The sequence below is a fragment of the Eublepharis macularius genome, chromosome 6 (assembly GCF_028583425.1).
Source record: "Eublepharis macularius isolate TG4126 chromosome 6, MPM_Emac_v1.0, whole genome shotgun sequence".
In the NCBI taxonomy this organism is placed as follows: Eukaryota; Metazoa; Chordata; class Lepidosauria; order Squamata; family Eublepharidae; genus Eublepharis; species Eublepharis macularius.
The window spans coordinates 113,281,869-113,297,960 of NC_072795.1; the positions used below are offsets into that span (position 1 = coordinate 113,281,869).

The 16,092-nt window shown below is 42.8% G+C and overlaps 1 protein-coding gene across 1 annotated transcript in view; it reads left to right on the plus strand.

Moving 5' to 3' along the window:
• The window catches only part of CDH23 (cadherin related 23), an 819,524-nt gene that overhangs the window by 570,120 nt on the left and 233,312 nt on the right, over positions 1–16,092 (plus strand). Inside the window, exons 20-22 of the mRNA XM_054983948.1 lie at positions 1,482–1,554; positions 11,059–11,175; positions 13,283–13,395. Of these exons, the coding sequence (XP_054839923.1) occupies positions 1,482–1,554; positions 11,059–11,175; positions 13,283–13,395 (303 nt within the window). The remainder of the gene's footprint in view (positions 1–1,481; positions 1,555–11,058; positions 11,176–13,282; positions 13,396–16,092) is intronic.

The window sequence follows — 16,092 nt, forward strand, 5'->3', positions numbered from 1 at the left end:
GAAAGGTATGCTGCAAAACAGCTGAGAGCCTTTGCACTGGGGCTGTGTGCCGTGCAGCGTTTTGGAGCCTGTCTTTTGGAGCCTGTCTTGGGAGTGAAATATTTCATAAATGGCTGAAAATCTGTGGCTTTTTAAAAAACGTATTTCTGTGGAGGATTCAAAGACTGCTGCCTCTCAGTAGAGGCTCCATTAGGAAAGCTCTTTTCTCTAAGTCTTAGCCTAGTCCTTTGGTTTCTAGGTATAGGACAGGGCAAGAAAGGCTGTTGGTGACAAAAATGCTGTGGTGTCCCCAAAGTATCCAGTAATACATTAGTGCTGACTTTTTGTACCATAAATATAGTTGCACAAAAGATGCATAATACCTTATAGTGTTTCAGCAGTGACTGATGCTTTTTTTTAGCAGTAAAAGACAGAAGACTATACTACTGTGTACTGACTGTAGCTGTAATGTGTTGTAATGTTTATGGGATGCTCTAGCTGTAGTTCATATTAACTTACGCTATGTAATCCATCATGAGTCTTATTGAGAAAGGCCGAGTAAATAAAATAAAATAAATAGAAGTTGTGCAACTACAGTGCGTCAGTATCTCCCTAGTGTTTTGTTCTTAGAAACATTTTCTCATGAGCAAGTCGCAATATATTTAGGCACAAATATGATTTGCAATCAGAAACTGTTTATTTGAAACAAGAAACATGTGAAACTATAAATGAATGACCTTGTGTATGATTTGCTATGTATGATATAGTTTACTAAAAGCAACTTCACCTAACTTCAGGCTTGTACAAATTGACAAATGCCCCTGTCTTTCTGGCAAAGCAGAGTACCCAATGACACAAACGCACATAGGCATCCTTTCTTATGTTCTTTATTTAAAGATATGCATAAGTGGGTGTCATCAGCATATTGATGGCACCCAATACCAATGCTTCATACAATCTAATTCAAAGGTCTTTTAATCAGATTCTGGTTTTGGAAAAGGCGCACTCAAAACTTTAATGCAAATTGCTGCTCACAAAGTAGATTTCTGGCTCACAACACTGCTCCACTTAGAGAGAATATTGGTGACACCTGCTGGGGTTTTCAAGGCAAGAGACTAACAGAGGTGGATTGCCATTGCTCACCTCTACATAGCTACTCTGGTCTTCCTTGGAGGTCTCCCATCCAATTACTATCCTGCTTAGCAGGTAATTCAAATATGTTTCCCCTCCTTTAAAAAAGAGTGTGGGATCAAGATGGTATTTCGACTTAAACATTAGCACTGTATTCTGAATGTGTGCCCCAAGTTTAATTTCAATATCTCAGGGTTCTGATATCTAAGTGTTTCTAGCAAATTTCAAACTGCAGGCAATCCATAGTCCACACTTGGTTTGGCTGGTGAATTAGACTGCTATATTTCTGGGTATTTATGTACGCTTCATGACAGAACTTGCTATCTTGCAAGTTTACATTATGCTTTACACTTTCCTTTTTAACTCTGTAGGACGAAAATGACAATCCACCCACATTCAGCAAGCCTTCCTATGTCATTACAGTCATGGAAGATATCATGGCAGGTATGGGAGCTGTTCCTGTTGTTGACAAAACTTTCCTCTGAAAAGCAATATTCTGGGTGACAACTTGCTATGTCAATGAGGAATTATTTAGCAGTAAATATCAAGAGAACCTTCGTCCTGTTGACATTCCCAATATTTCAGTGTGGCTGACTAGCACATTCCTTACATTCCAAGATATGCAAGATACCCAAGGATGTGTTGTTGTTTTGGTGATATTCAAGTGCAACATAAGAATCTGTGTATCTGGCCTAATGTTAGAAAGATATTTAGACTATTCCTAGCTTTTGTGTTTCCACTTGGAAGAAACCATTTGTTACATCTTCTACCAAAAAATCCAGAAGTGCAATCCAACACCAGCACCATTTTAGATCTGCGTACCTGCTGACCCTTTTGCATTGGATACTTACTTGCATGACCAGATCTTAAGTTTGTGATCTGAGACATCTTTCCCCCATCCTCTCTTTTAATTTTTGTACCATCTAGCCTGATGAAAAGTAGGGGTGTGCAACTCAGGATTCTGATTTGAAAAAAAACCCTGAATCGGGCTCGATTAGGAAAGATTCGGGATTCCTGAATCAGGCCCAGCATTGCTGCCCCGATTTGAAAATACAGAATCAAAGCTTTCCAAAGTGGTTTGGGTAGCTTCAGAAAGCTTCAGGTTAAGCGGGAGCAGCCTGCAGCACTTTTCTGGTTCCCTCCTCCCCTTCACACAGGGGAAAGAAGCAGTGGGGTGGTAAGTTTGAAAGCCACCCTTTCTGTGCCACTTGCAAGCGGCAGGAAAAGGAGTGCTTTCAAACTCCATGCCACTTGCTTCAGCTGTCTGTCGGGGGAGGAGGTTCCTCCACTCATCAACTGAAGCAAGCAGCACTGGGTTTTAAAGTGCCCTGTTCTGTGCCGCTTGCAAGTGGCACAGAAAGGGGCGCTTTAAGTTTAACCCCATGCCACTTGCTTCAGCTGACAGGTGGCCCCACCCATTAGCTGAAGCAAACAGTGTGGGGTTAAGCTTAAAGTACCCCCATTCCATGCCAGTCAGCTGAAGCAAGCAGCACAGGATTAAACATAAAGCGCTTGCAAACGGCAAGAAAAGTGTTGCTTTCCGGTGTGCCCGAATCTTTACGGAGCATACCAAAGCTTGCCGCTTCAGAAATCACTTATTTCCAACTCTTTTTACCACTTCGGAAATTCCAGAGTGGGAAGCCCAAATCTTTTTTTGTTGCACACCCCTAAAGAAAAGTTCTAGTGAATTTGACTGATTGCATACTCTTTTTAGTCATTTTGTTTGGTCCTAATAAAAGATTTTGGATTTTGCTTCTGACTGACACAGCTGTCTACAGTTTTTTTCACCTCGACATGTAAACATTCCCCCACACCTTTTGTGTTTTCCTGGTAAATATGTATGTACTAGATGGCTGGTACTCAAGGGGAAACAAGCTGGAAGGTGGAGACAAAGGGTTAGGCTAAATGTGAAGCTAGGAACAAGTTCATTAATGGACTGGGAGACACAATTTTACTTGGGAAATGTAGTTCATTGTTGGACCTTCTGTGCAGGCACATATGGGAACTGCGTGTGTGCAGGCCTGCCATGGACATTCCAAAGCTCCATAAGGCGCAAGGCGCTTGCCAGGCCTTTTCATGCACTTTTCTAGTGTGCGTGGCTATAAAGGTGGGGCAAGCGGATCTCTCCTCCAGTTCTTCTTTAGCTGCCACTAAAGAAGGACATGCTTCGAGTTCCTCTCCTCTGTTCTGTTCAAAAGAAAGAAGATATTGTTTCTGGCCTTTGGAGCCATGTCTTTGAAGGCACTGTTCAAGAAGTGCCTCATTAGTCCAAGATGGCACAATCTGATGGGCATGACAAATGCCTTATTCGCCTGGGCAAGGGCCATGACAACGTGTGGTATAGTCTCTGCAAGCAACTTACGCCCAAAGTGCACCATGAACAGGTGTTGCATTTAAAAGCAACTCTATGGGAGTCAGTCTTGAAGGGTGCGTCCAACTCCAAGGTTTCAAAAGCCACCTGACAAGGACCACAGCACCCAGAATGGGCTTCCTCGGTACCTCTGTCTACTTTGGCTCCAGCTGCCAATATTATGAACCAGTTGGGTCTTGCTGCTAGAGACTTTGGCCCATCTCAGTGCCAATCTGAGCTGCTGTTGAAAAAAATCTAAGGTTAAGGCGAAGCATGCTGATAAGCACTCAACTCTGAAGCTGTATAAGAGGAAACAGTCTTCAGCTTCAGCTCTATCTACCTCAGAAGCATCAAGTTGGCCTGCAGTTCTAAGAACCCCTTCTTCAACTCCTAGATGTCATTCAGCCTCTGCTCCTTCACTCTCAGAGGGCAAAATCCCAGGCATAGTGGAATTGACAATGATTGTATCTCCATTGCTGCCTTCCTATGTGCAACTTGCACAGAAACAGAAAGCCCCTTCAATTCCAGTCGAGAGCAACAGTTGCCTTGAGGTGGATAGGAGTCACAGATGTCTGTGGGTCCAGTACCCTTCTTACAAGTCTCCATATCATTATTATGCTTAGGGCTTTGATGACTCCCTGAGCCTACACTGTGACCACACTACTTCTTTTGAGATGACCTCAAATGCTACCTTATCAGTTCCCTTCCTACTCTCTCTAAGGACAAACTGGCCTCAATTCCAGCAACAGTTCCTGAGTGCTCTGAAACTGTGGAATCGACACTTGATCCACCAATGCATTCCTACAAAGGTTCCGATTTTGGATCCGATATTGCTTCCGAACCGTCTCCACCAGAGAGTTTTATGGAGGACTCTGACATCTCTCCTACTGAGGACCTTTGTCTATATTCTGAGCAGTTGGTCAGAATGGTGACGTCCCTTGATATAAAGGTAACCTGCTCTGCTCCAACCTCTACGGATCCAGTCTTCAAGGTTCACTCGAAAGCAACCAGTCCCATCACATTCCCTATAATCCAAGGCATGATAGATGTCACGAAGGAGTTTGGTCCACACCTTCCTCAGCTCCAGCAACTTCAAAAAAGTTGGACAATCTATACAAAACAAAAGAAGAAGGGGCTGTGTTCTTGTTCAATCACCCTCTTGCATATTCCATTGTTACTGAAACCCTTCAAAGCAAGGGTTTTCCAAGGGATGTCGGCCATTTGGATCCAACAGATAAAGAGGGCAGAAAGTTAGATATCCTGGGAAGGAAGGTTTATGCCTCTTTGGCCTTGAATTCCATATTAGCAACTATGAGGCCATTATGGCCAGATACCAGTTGTTTTTTGGGGACAAATTGGACCTTATTTAAGTCTCATCCCTGAGAAGCAGTGTCTCCCAAAGGAGAAGCTTTTAGGCTATAGAAACAGCAGATTCTCACTGCGAGGCATATTGGGAACTGTTCCTCTGCCACTGTGACTGGGGGCATGCATCACTTAGAACCACTGCTTTAGCCCCCCAACATAGGCTGCGGGTAGAAGACCTTCCTTTTGAGAGAACAGATCTTTTCTTGTCTACTACAGATGATGCTCTAAAAAGATCAAAGATGATAAGGTGATTATTCATTCCCTTGGGATCACTCCTGTCTATCCATATGAGCATCAGTCTCCTGCTAGACCATACCCACATTATAATCCTAGGTACAATGAGTTCCATGCTGAACTGAACCAGCCTTTTCCTAGGGGCCCACAGCAACCTGCTTCTATAGCTCCTCCAACCCAACCTCAACAGAGGTACTTCTATCACAAGTCCAAAGATGCTTCCCACTCTTCCAGGGACCAGTCAAACTCAAACAAGCACAGGGTTTCCGATGCCAAGCCATCTGCTTTCCTCCCTGTCACTACCTCTGTCTTGCTGGCTGATGATCACCTAAGGCTTGAGTGTTATCCATAATCCAGCATGGTTAATGTCTGGAGTTCAGGTCCGTTCCTCCGGATGTTCCTCCTCCATTCAACCCCACTCCACCTTCCACCTTGTTTATGGAGAAAGTCCAGATCCTGTTGCTAAAACAGGCTATAAAACCAATTCCAAACCATGATTCTGATGGTTTCCCACTTCAGGGTAGACAAAAAGCCAGGAGGCTCCCACCTCATTTTAGACCTCTGCTTCCTGAACATGTTCATTGTTACAAAAAAGTTTAGAACGTTATCATTAAGAGATGTGTTACCCATGTTGGAAAGTCAAGTCTGGTTTGTTACTTCGATTTAAAAGATGCTTATTTTCATGTTCCAGTAAATATGCATTACAGAAAATTTCTTCATTTTCAATGCGGAACTGAAAGGTACCAATGCAGGATTCTCCCTTTTGGCCTCTCCTTAGCCCCTCAAGTTTTCATTAAAGTTATGGCAGCTGTGGTTGGTCACCTCAAAGAGAAAGGGTGAACTATTTCCCCCTATCTCGAGTACTGGCTTATAGGGGGCCAGTCCAGGGAGTCTCTCTCTCAACACACTTTCCTAGCCCTGACAACCCTTCTGCTGTTGGGCCTGCGAGTGGACACAAAGAAGTCTTCTCTTGTTCCCCACCAAAATGTAATGTTTGTGGGAGCAGTGTTGAATTCCACACTATTTCAGGTTTTTCCCACTCCGGAAAGGATAGATCAGTTCCTAATCACACTAAACAAGGTGCGTACTTTCAGGCACCAAAGTGCAAAACAAATTCAAAAACTGTTTTATGGTCTCCCTGACTCTGATAGTGCCGTTACCAGAGTTTGGCTTCGGCCACTGCAGAATTGGTTCATCAGAGTGTTCCACTTGCACTACCAAAACCTGTACAAACGGTTCTTGGTTCCAAGGGTCATACACAGATCCCTGACCTGTTGGACTGTCAAATTAATGGGGATGCCTTTCAGTCCCCCCCCCCCGGTTCACCTGTCTATTTACATGGATGCCTCCCTGTCAGGTTGGGGGGCATACTCAGGGGACGACCAAGTGAAAGGAGTTTGGTCTCAACACGAATCTAGGTTACATATCAACCTTCTAGAGCCGAGGACAATACGGTATGCCTTGAAAGCTCTGTTCCACCTTGTGAAAGGCAGAAATGTCCAGATATGCACAGACAACATAACTGCCATGCACTACTTAAACAAGCAGGGTGGCACAGCTTCTTCGGCTCTCTCCCAAGAGTCTTCCCTGGTTTGGGAATGGCCTAACCAACATCACATCTCCCTATCAATCATCCACATAGCTGGCAAGGATAATGTTCTGGCAGATGCATTAAGCCAGTCCAAAGACCAGAACTTTGAATGGCCCATCCACATGGACTTCCTTTATCCTGTCTTTATGATATGGGGTTTTCCCTCCTCTTCCCCTTATGACTTTAACATTCAGCAAGATGATGAGGGAACTGTTCTTGGCTATTGTAATCATCGTGTACTGGCTGAGACAAGCCTGGTTCTCCACCCTGTACAGGATGTCACAGGGCAGAACGTAGCGGTTCCCCCTATCACCAAACCTTCTGCAGGACAATGTGGTTCTTTACCATGACCTGGACACCCTGAAACTGACACCCTGGACTGACTTTTTCTTCTCCAGTCCAAAAATCCTTCCACAAGCCAGAAGATCATCCACTTGGAAGTCATACTTGGGCAAATGGAAAAAAAATTCCCTTTGGGCTATAAATAATGGCTTGGATCCTTTTTTGGCTCCCTTGCAATGCATACTACATTACCTAGTTCAACTAAAAAAACAGGGGTTATCCAATTTCTCTGTAAAGGTCCGTCTCGCGGCCATTTCAGCCTATCACGAAAATATGCAAGGGAGGTCCCTTTTTTCCATACCTCAGTGTAAATCCTTCCTTAAGGGTTTAGCTAAGCTTTACCCTCCTGTGTCCAGTCCTATTTCCCAGTAGATTCTCTCTCTGGTTCTAATGGCTGTCATCCATAAACCTTTTGAGCCTCTAGCTACCTTCCTGCTTAAGCTTCTAGCTGCTAAAATGGCCTTCTTGATGGCCATAGCCTTGGCTAGGAGAGTGAGTGAATTGCAAGCCCTGGGACATGATCCATCCTTTCTCAAGATGTTTGCAGGCAAGGTGATCCTCTGTCCAGGCCTTCTTTTTCTGCCCAAGGTCGTCTCTGCTTTCTGCTTGAATCAGGTCATTGTCTTGCCAGTATTCTTTCCTACACCCTCTATGGAGGCTGAAAGACTTCACACACTGGAAGTTAAGCATACCTTTTTTTTACTTGGACAGGACTACTGCCTTCCAAAGGGACCCTAACCTGTTCATCTCCTTCAAAGGACCTAAGAAGGGTCAGAAGGTCTCGGCTCGGTGTATATCAAATTGGATAGTATGGCTCATTAAAGAGTGCTACAAACAGTCCAATCAACTATGCCCATTGAACATCAGAGCACATTCTACTATGGCTCAATCCACCTCATCAGCATTTAACCTGGGCATTCCTTTGGTGGACTTATGCAAGGTGGACACCTGGTCGACATCATCCACATTCATTAAACATTATGCTATTGACGTAGACTCCAGAAGAGATGCAGCAATTGGCAAGGCAGCCCTAAAGAGTCTTTTTTGATAAAAAGCTTCATGCCCACCTCCTGGGTAAGTTAGCTTGCTAATCTCCCATGTGGGACTGCACAGAAGTTGCAACTATGAAAACAGGGTTGCATCTACCTGTAACTGTTGTTCATCGAGTGTTCTTCTGTGCAGGCACACATCCCTCCCTCCTTCCCTGCCATGTGCTCTTTACTATGCTACTTTACCTTCTTCACCAGCAGCTTAGTGAACTGAGGGAGGGATCCGCTCACCCTGCCTTTTGTAGCCACACCCATTAGAAAAGCATGCAAAAAGGCCAGGTGAGCATCTTGTGCCTTTTGGAGCTTTGGAACGTCTGCGGCTGGCCTGCACATGCGCAGTTCCCACGTGTGCCTGCACAGAAGAACACTCAATGAACAACAGTTACAGGTAGGTTCAACCCTGTTTTTTTCAAAGACAGCCATGTGAGATCACTGGTGAAGAGGAACCTTGCAATTGTTTGCTTTAGCAATCTTTGTGGGGAGAGGAATGACCAGCTCCTCCCCCACCTCCCCTGTGCGATGACTGCTATTACTTCTAGGGACAATGCTTCTACAATAATGTAGGAGATCTGTGAGATCTCCTTCATTTTTTTTAAAAAAACTTTCAAGCAACAACATGGGGCTGCTAATTTGCAGAAGTGGTTCTAGAGGAGCTTTAAACCTTTCCTCCTGTACTTTTCCCCATACTAAAATAGAAAAGATTCCAGTAGCACCTATAAGACTAACCAACTTTACTGTAGCATAAGCTTTCGAGAACCACAGTTCTCTTCGTCAGATGCATGGAGGGTATGAAGAAACTGATCAGATATATATGTGGTGAGGGGAGGGGGGAGTAGATGCAATCAGTAGCTTATGATAATGGGATCAGTTTGCTTCTGATAATGAAATCAGTTACTTCTGATAATGAGATAACCATTCATAGTCTCTATTCAATCCAAGTCTGACTGAGTCAAATTTGCATATGAATTCCAATTCAGCAGCTTCCCCTTGGATTTTGTTTTTGAAAAGGTTTCTGTTGAACTACAGTGACCTTTAAGTCCTTGATGGAATGTCCTGGTAGATTGAAGTGTTCTCCCACTGGTTTCTGGATGTTGCCATTTTTAATGTCAGATTTGTGTCCATTTATTCTTTTGCACAGAGGTTGGCTGGTTTGTCCAATGTACAGAGCAGATGGACATTGTTGGCACATGAGGGCATATATCACGTGATATATCTCATTCTCAAAAGCTAATGCTACAGTAAAGTTGGTTAGTCTTAAAGGTGCTACTGGACTCTTTTCTATTTTGCTACTGCAGACTAACATGGCTAACTCCTCTGGATCTTTCCCATACGAAGTTTCCCTCCCCTGGGTCTAGTGCTAGTTCTATAATAGACAGTTACACATGCACCCACCAGCACAGGACCCTGTCGTTTCTTTGAAGTAACAAGAAAAGTAAACTGTGTTCATAGGGCTCCTGATCTCATTTTGCTCTTTCTTGTGCTAGAGATGGAACCTCTCTCTCTCTCTCTCTCTCTCCCTCTGCCTGATGGCCTTCATGGCAGGGGAGGGGGTGGGACATAATTTTTATTTACTATTTTGATAGCTAAATAGAAATTGAAACTGTTTCCAAGATTTTCATGAGAGAAGGCTGACATAATCATAGAAAGAACCAAGGGAAGGAAAAAGGGAATAAGGCCTCTTCTTAAGCCAGCTGCCTCCCCTGCCTCTTCCCTCTCAGGCTCCCTCAGTAGTCAATTTACCCAGTAAAACTGCTACCAAGCCTCTCCTGTCTTGGATTCCACCCTGTAGAAAGGGAGGAGAAAGAAGGAGGCCTCCCCTTTAGAACCAGAGACAGAAGCGAGTGGCAACAGGAAGACTGGAGAGAAAACTTTGCTCCTCAGACCCCCTCACTGCTGCTGCCAATGAAAGAAAGCTGTCCTCTGTCCTCAGGGGACGAGAGCTCATCATTCAGAATAACAATGTCCAGATCCCCCACACCATCCCACAGCCTATTCCCAGGAGGAAGGGTTCCTCTGTGGGCATGGCTTCAGAAGAGAACGAAGCAGCAGCTGGGACAACAGGAGGACAGGATTAACTTCTAACTTCTTAATATATATTCTGAGTAAGCCCTTTTGGAATAAAAAGTTGAAAAGCAGAGTATAAATGCTTAAGTCACATTCCAGGAAAGCATAATATATCCCTGGAATTCTGTTTCCCATATTTTATCGCCTACCAATACAAGTCCTTCCCAGCCCCTATAGACTGTTGATTAATTGGAAGAAGGTAATGAACATCCAGATAGGTATAATATCCTTTCTTTATCCCATCTACCATTAATACTCACTTTTTAAAGATCAGTTTCAAAGTCTCCTTGACTATCAACTTGTCAAATTTGCAAACACCACTAAACTCTGACCCTCATGTTTGACTGGAAGATAGACTCCAAAGCTGAACTCTGTCTTCCAGGAGTTTTGTATTTTTAAAAAGAGGCTTTTACCTCTGGGAGGTATCAAACAATGCCTATCCTGAAGATTTATTATCCTTTATATTATCTGATAGTAGTCTATAAATATCCAAGTCATAGCTTGGCAACCTGTTACAAATTAGTACTAGCTTCAAAATGTACCAGCAATGCAGAGCTGAAATAGAAGTTAGAATTAATATATAGTTTTTGATCTCTTTTTCTAAAATTGTGTGTTCTTTTACTTCTTTCTTTAAATTGCCTTTAATTTTGAAGCCTATAAATGAAAACAGCTTTAATTGTTGGTGTTAGTAACAACGAAAGCGAAAATGAATTATGTTGTTTAAACAGAAGCATTATGGAAAAAATGTTTAAATTACATTCTTCTTTTTGTCATTGAAATGTGTGGCTTTTTCTTCCCAGATTCTTTGTCTCACAACTTTAGCTATAAGTGACTTAGTTCCAGTGACTTATGTGAGCTTAAATCCTAGCCAGTTTAACATGGTTTATGGATAAGGATGGTAGTATTTCTCAAGAATGAGAATCTTTATCCCCTTCTTTTTGTCTGACTCTTAGGTGCAACTGTGCTATTTCTAAATGCCACTGATCTGGACCGATCAAGAGAATATGGCCAAGAATCCATAATCTATTCCTTGGAAGGGTCCTCACATTTTCGGATTAATGCTCGCTCAGGTGAGCACAGCCATGAGACTGACTCTTATTACATCTAGAGAGGGAACAAAGCAGCAAGTACTGACTACAGAAACCATGGCTGCTGTAGCACAAATACAAGATCAGAAAAACTTTGTACAGCATAATCATGAGGATGTTTTTGTTACAGACTCCAAGGAGCATATGCAGATTTCTCATTAATCCAAACCCACAGGTACATATACAAGTCAAACAGAATCCCGTAGGTTTTGGTGAACAGCATTTATTTAGCAATAATAAGCATTTAGCATTTGTGTAATATTTTCCAAGTGCTTCACATGTATTATCACATTAATTCTTACAGACGCTCTATCAGGTAGGCAAGTATTACTCCTATATTGCAAAAGGGAGACTAAGAGAGAGTGGGTTATCTAAGGCCATCTAGTGATTTTTGTGGCTGAGATGAGATTCAAACAGTTGACCTCCTGAAACATCACTCAGTTTCTTCGCCAATATGCTAGGCCAACAATTGTCCTTGTGTTAACAAGCCCAGACTGTCCAGGATGACTTTCCCAGGGCTTTATCACTGTTCACACTGAATGTTTTAAAATAATTCCAGCATGGTTTAACTTGCATCTTTTTTCAGCTTGGTGTGATCAAGTAATGCAATGAAGAGACTCCAAAAACATAATGGGATGGGAGTGGGGAACACAGTGACATAAAGTATATCCCGTTCCAGATTCTTCCTCTTTAGTAGACTGATGATCAATGTTTTAGCCACATGCACAATGTTCAGTTGCCCCTTGCTAGTGAGCCTGTGCCCTTCTCATTGCTGTTTTATGGGTTAAGAGGCCTGACAAGTAATTTGGAAAGGGCTTTGCACAGTTTTTGATCTGAGATTATTTTGATTCATAATTACTCCTCCATGTTAAAATATTCTATAGAGAGAGAGAACCATCATGCATGTAAAAGGGAGAAGCAAGGGGGGATTTTGTTGTTTTGCTCTATGTCTTAGAAGGATAAGAATTTTTCTGTAGGAGTTTCTTGTTGAAATTAGCTGAACCTGCCCTATGAAGGTGTGCCTAATTGGATGTAACTTTGTGGACAGAAAAGAGCAATCCATCATTGAGACACTCTCATATTTAAAACTACCCCCCCAATTAATTTTTCCAGTCTACAGATTAATGAATATCATAAAAACTGTAGAGTCAAATATATTTTAGAGAGAACCTCTTTAACCTCTTGTAGTTCTGTAATCTAGATTAATTTTTAACTCTCCCCTCTCCCCAATATCTACCGTGGGCACACCTCAAAATTAAAGTGATGTGTGTTCAAGCTAGGGACTGCAAAGCATGCTGGATTGTATAGATTTATCACTGGGGGTGGGCTGGGGGGTGGCTGGTGGATGGATGAATCCTGCCCTGGTTGGTCTACTACATGAATATTTTGGTCCCTTTCAGTACAACGATTCTAAATGCAGAAGCAAGAATGTGATACTGCACAAGAAAACAATTAGAGGAGATACAGCCCAGATGACTCTGTCAAACAGTTCCACAATCTTGTGTATATAGAGGGAATGCCATTTTAATGATTATCACAACCTACACCCTTTTTCTGTGCTGCGTTGCAAGTAGGATTGTTTAAGGGATACAGCAAAATTAAAGGTGCAACACACATTAGTAATAAAAACTGCAGCCAACAGGTTGATCTGATTAGTTCAGATCTATATCCAGAACTGAGCTAGGAAATCTTCCCACTAAGTTTCCCAGGCACCAGTTACTTTGCCTGCCCAGCACCCAAGACTGTGTTTCCTGCTCCCCGTCTTTTCCTAAAGCCTCGGTTTATTTTCCTTCAAACCAACTGACCTTTTATTTCCTTCATCGATATTGCATTTTGTCAATTGCTACCACTTCCTCCCTCAAAAATTAGAATTTTTGTGAGCATTCCATGGCACTACTATCCTTTAGCCAATGATTAAAGAAGTATGCACGTCTTTTGCCTATTATATACATTCATGTTCTGTGCACTAGCATTTCTACATGTATGTTTTATGTGTGCTATAACTTCTTTTCTCTTTCTTGAACACCACAAAGCTTCCACCTACCATTTCTTCTTTCTCATTTCACTGTCCCTTTTTTGTCTTCTACAGGGGAAATCACCACAACATCTCTTCTGGATCGAGAAGCTAAATCAGAATATATACTCATTGTGCGGGCAGTGGATGGTGGTGTGGGTCACAACCAGAAAACAGGCATTGCCACTGTAAGTTAACCTTACTAGTTTTTTCTTGGTCCAGCTTTGTGAGCATGCTGTTCAGGGCACAATTTACATACGCAAAGCCTTTCTTAAAATAATAGGACTCATAGTTACAAAGCATGTTAAGATTCAGAGCCTGTCATGTTTCTTTCACTGGCATTTGAAACCATATGAAGAGATAGACAAAAAACTAGTTTGAGTATATATGGAAGGTGTATACCACCTACCATCACTGGAATTTATTTTGCAACAGACCTAGTTTTTATCACAGATACTTAACTGGGTAAGACTGCAGAGCAGCATGGATGCCCCCCTGAAACTAACTTAACTGGGTAAAAATAGTTTAGTATATTTCTCTATAATCTGATAGATGGATGGTTTTAGTATGGAGGGGCAATCTAATTAAAATCCTGCCTGCTATATTTAAAAGGATGGTGTACTTGGTGATCATCTGAGCAGTGAACCCTTCTGCTTACTCCTACAGAGTAGGAAAATAGGTACCATTATTCCAGTGAACTCCCCTGGGAGTGCTGCATGGAGTTCACTAAACCTTTAAACAAGCATCATGATCTGCAGCAATCTCTCAACATACTGTTTGAATTTAGTTGACTTTCCAGTTGAAGACAGAAAGACTCCCACCCCCTTTGTCTTTAAATATTTTGTAAGAACAATGATTGTTAAGCTGTGAAAGATTTTCCTCTGGGGAGCAATTCATCCTAGATCATTAAAAGGAGACTGTGGGGAACAAGAGGAAAGATACTGCTGACAACCGTTGCACATCAGCCTCCAGGAGACAGTCAGATTGATCAGATGGTTGTTTCCCTTCTCTGTTCTCTCGTACAAGTCAGTTCTAGATAATTGCATGAGATGTACTTAATCATGACAAGTCCCCTTCTAACCATCCTCTGAATGCAAATGCTTATACACATACCAAGGAGATCGCTCTTGGACGCGGATTAGGAACCTGTCTCCAAAGATTATCCTGTGATATCAGAAATTTGCCCAACCTGCCACTGGGTGGCACTAGAGTCCTATCTAGGCACTGCCTGGAAAAACATGTAATAGAGACTGATCTAATTGTAAAGTGCTCTCAAACCAGATTAAAGTACTCCTTTCAGAAACACGCATTTGCTAGAGAGCTACTAATGGATTTGGGCCTAGGTTCAAATATTTGCTCAACTTTTAAGTCTATTAGGTAACATTGGTCCAGTCACAATCTAGCCTCATAACCTACCTCGCAGCATTGTTGTGAGGATATAATCTGAAAAAATTATGTGAGACGACTGCAGGCAGAGTATAGATCTAGATCCTTTACCTATAGTCACTACTGGAAGGAATCCAAGCTAAGCTCTGTATTTAGGGATGCCAGGTCTCACAGAGGCCAAACTGGAAAGGCAGGGGCCTGGAGGTGGTGGGGAGCGGGGTACTTAACTCGAGCTCTAAACAGGCGATTTTTAATTAATTGGGCCTCAGTGCGACCTAGTGTTGGAAAATGATGTCATTTTCTGTTATGATGGGGGTGCTGATGTTTGTGCTGAAGTGGAGTCATTAAAAATCCCCTCCAAACAGGCGGTTTTAATGATTTGTTTGTTTGTTTGTTTATAGTTCACCTTTTCCACTGAGACTCAAAGTGGAGATTACATAGTATGAGATTAGTACAGTCAATATTTAGGACATTTCAACAAACAATGCCATGATAGGGTAAATAAATGCAAGTTTACGAAGATATAACATTAGCAAAAAACTAATACAGAGCTGAAGAAATGCATAAGCAATTCTAGGACTGACATTAAACAGCATAGAACTATCCAGTAGGATCATTCTTGAAGCACAAGTAGCACATAAGAACACATACTTAAAGCAACAGTTAGTACATAAGACAATATAGTGGTAAAGTCTATGGTCCCTAACTCATTAGCGAAGCATCTCTTTGAGACCACCTCTCTACAATACAGTCTTCCTATCTGAGTAAAAAGTCGTATTACACAGCATGCGTCAGTACAGTCAATTTCAAGGACATTTCAATAAACAATGTAGCGGAGTATATTAAATACAAATATGCAAAGATTTAAAACCAGCAGCAATCTAATACAGAGTTGAAGAAATGCTGAAAAAGCATAAACGATTCTGTGACTGGCATATTAAACAACATAGAACTATCCAGAAAGATCATACTTAAAACAACAGATAGTACATAGTAGCAGGGCTTTTTTTCAGCGGGAACGCGGTGGAACACAGTTGAGGCACCTCTTGAAAGGAATCATGTGACTGCTGGCCCCGCCTCCTGATCCTGTTTCCTCCCCGCATGCAGCCCAAGGTGCCAGGCTCTTGTGCGGCACGCTGAGCCTCAGCGGCGGCAAAACAGAAGTAGGCCCTGCGCCCCAGCTTGCTGGGGATGTGCTGCCTCTACCACTGCTTCCCCCCAGCTGGAGGCAGAAGGGAGCCTCCCCACCCGTGATGGCGCACCTGGTTATGAAGCAGCAGGCATGGCCAGTCAGCACAGGAGATTTCCTGTCCCAGGCACAGAGACCAGGTGCTGGTGCTTACCCTTCCTGGTGCTCCTCTGCTCCAGCCCTGCAACCCAAGCTCATGGGCTTGTTTGGGCTAGTTGCATAGTGTGGGGGGGGGCAGAGGGGTGGTTGCCCTGGACACAAAATTTTTAGGGGATACCACACTGAGGAGAGCCTGCGCTGCTTCCGCAGG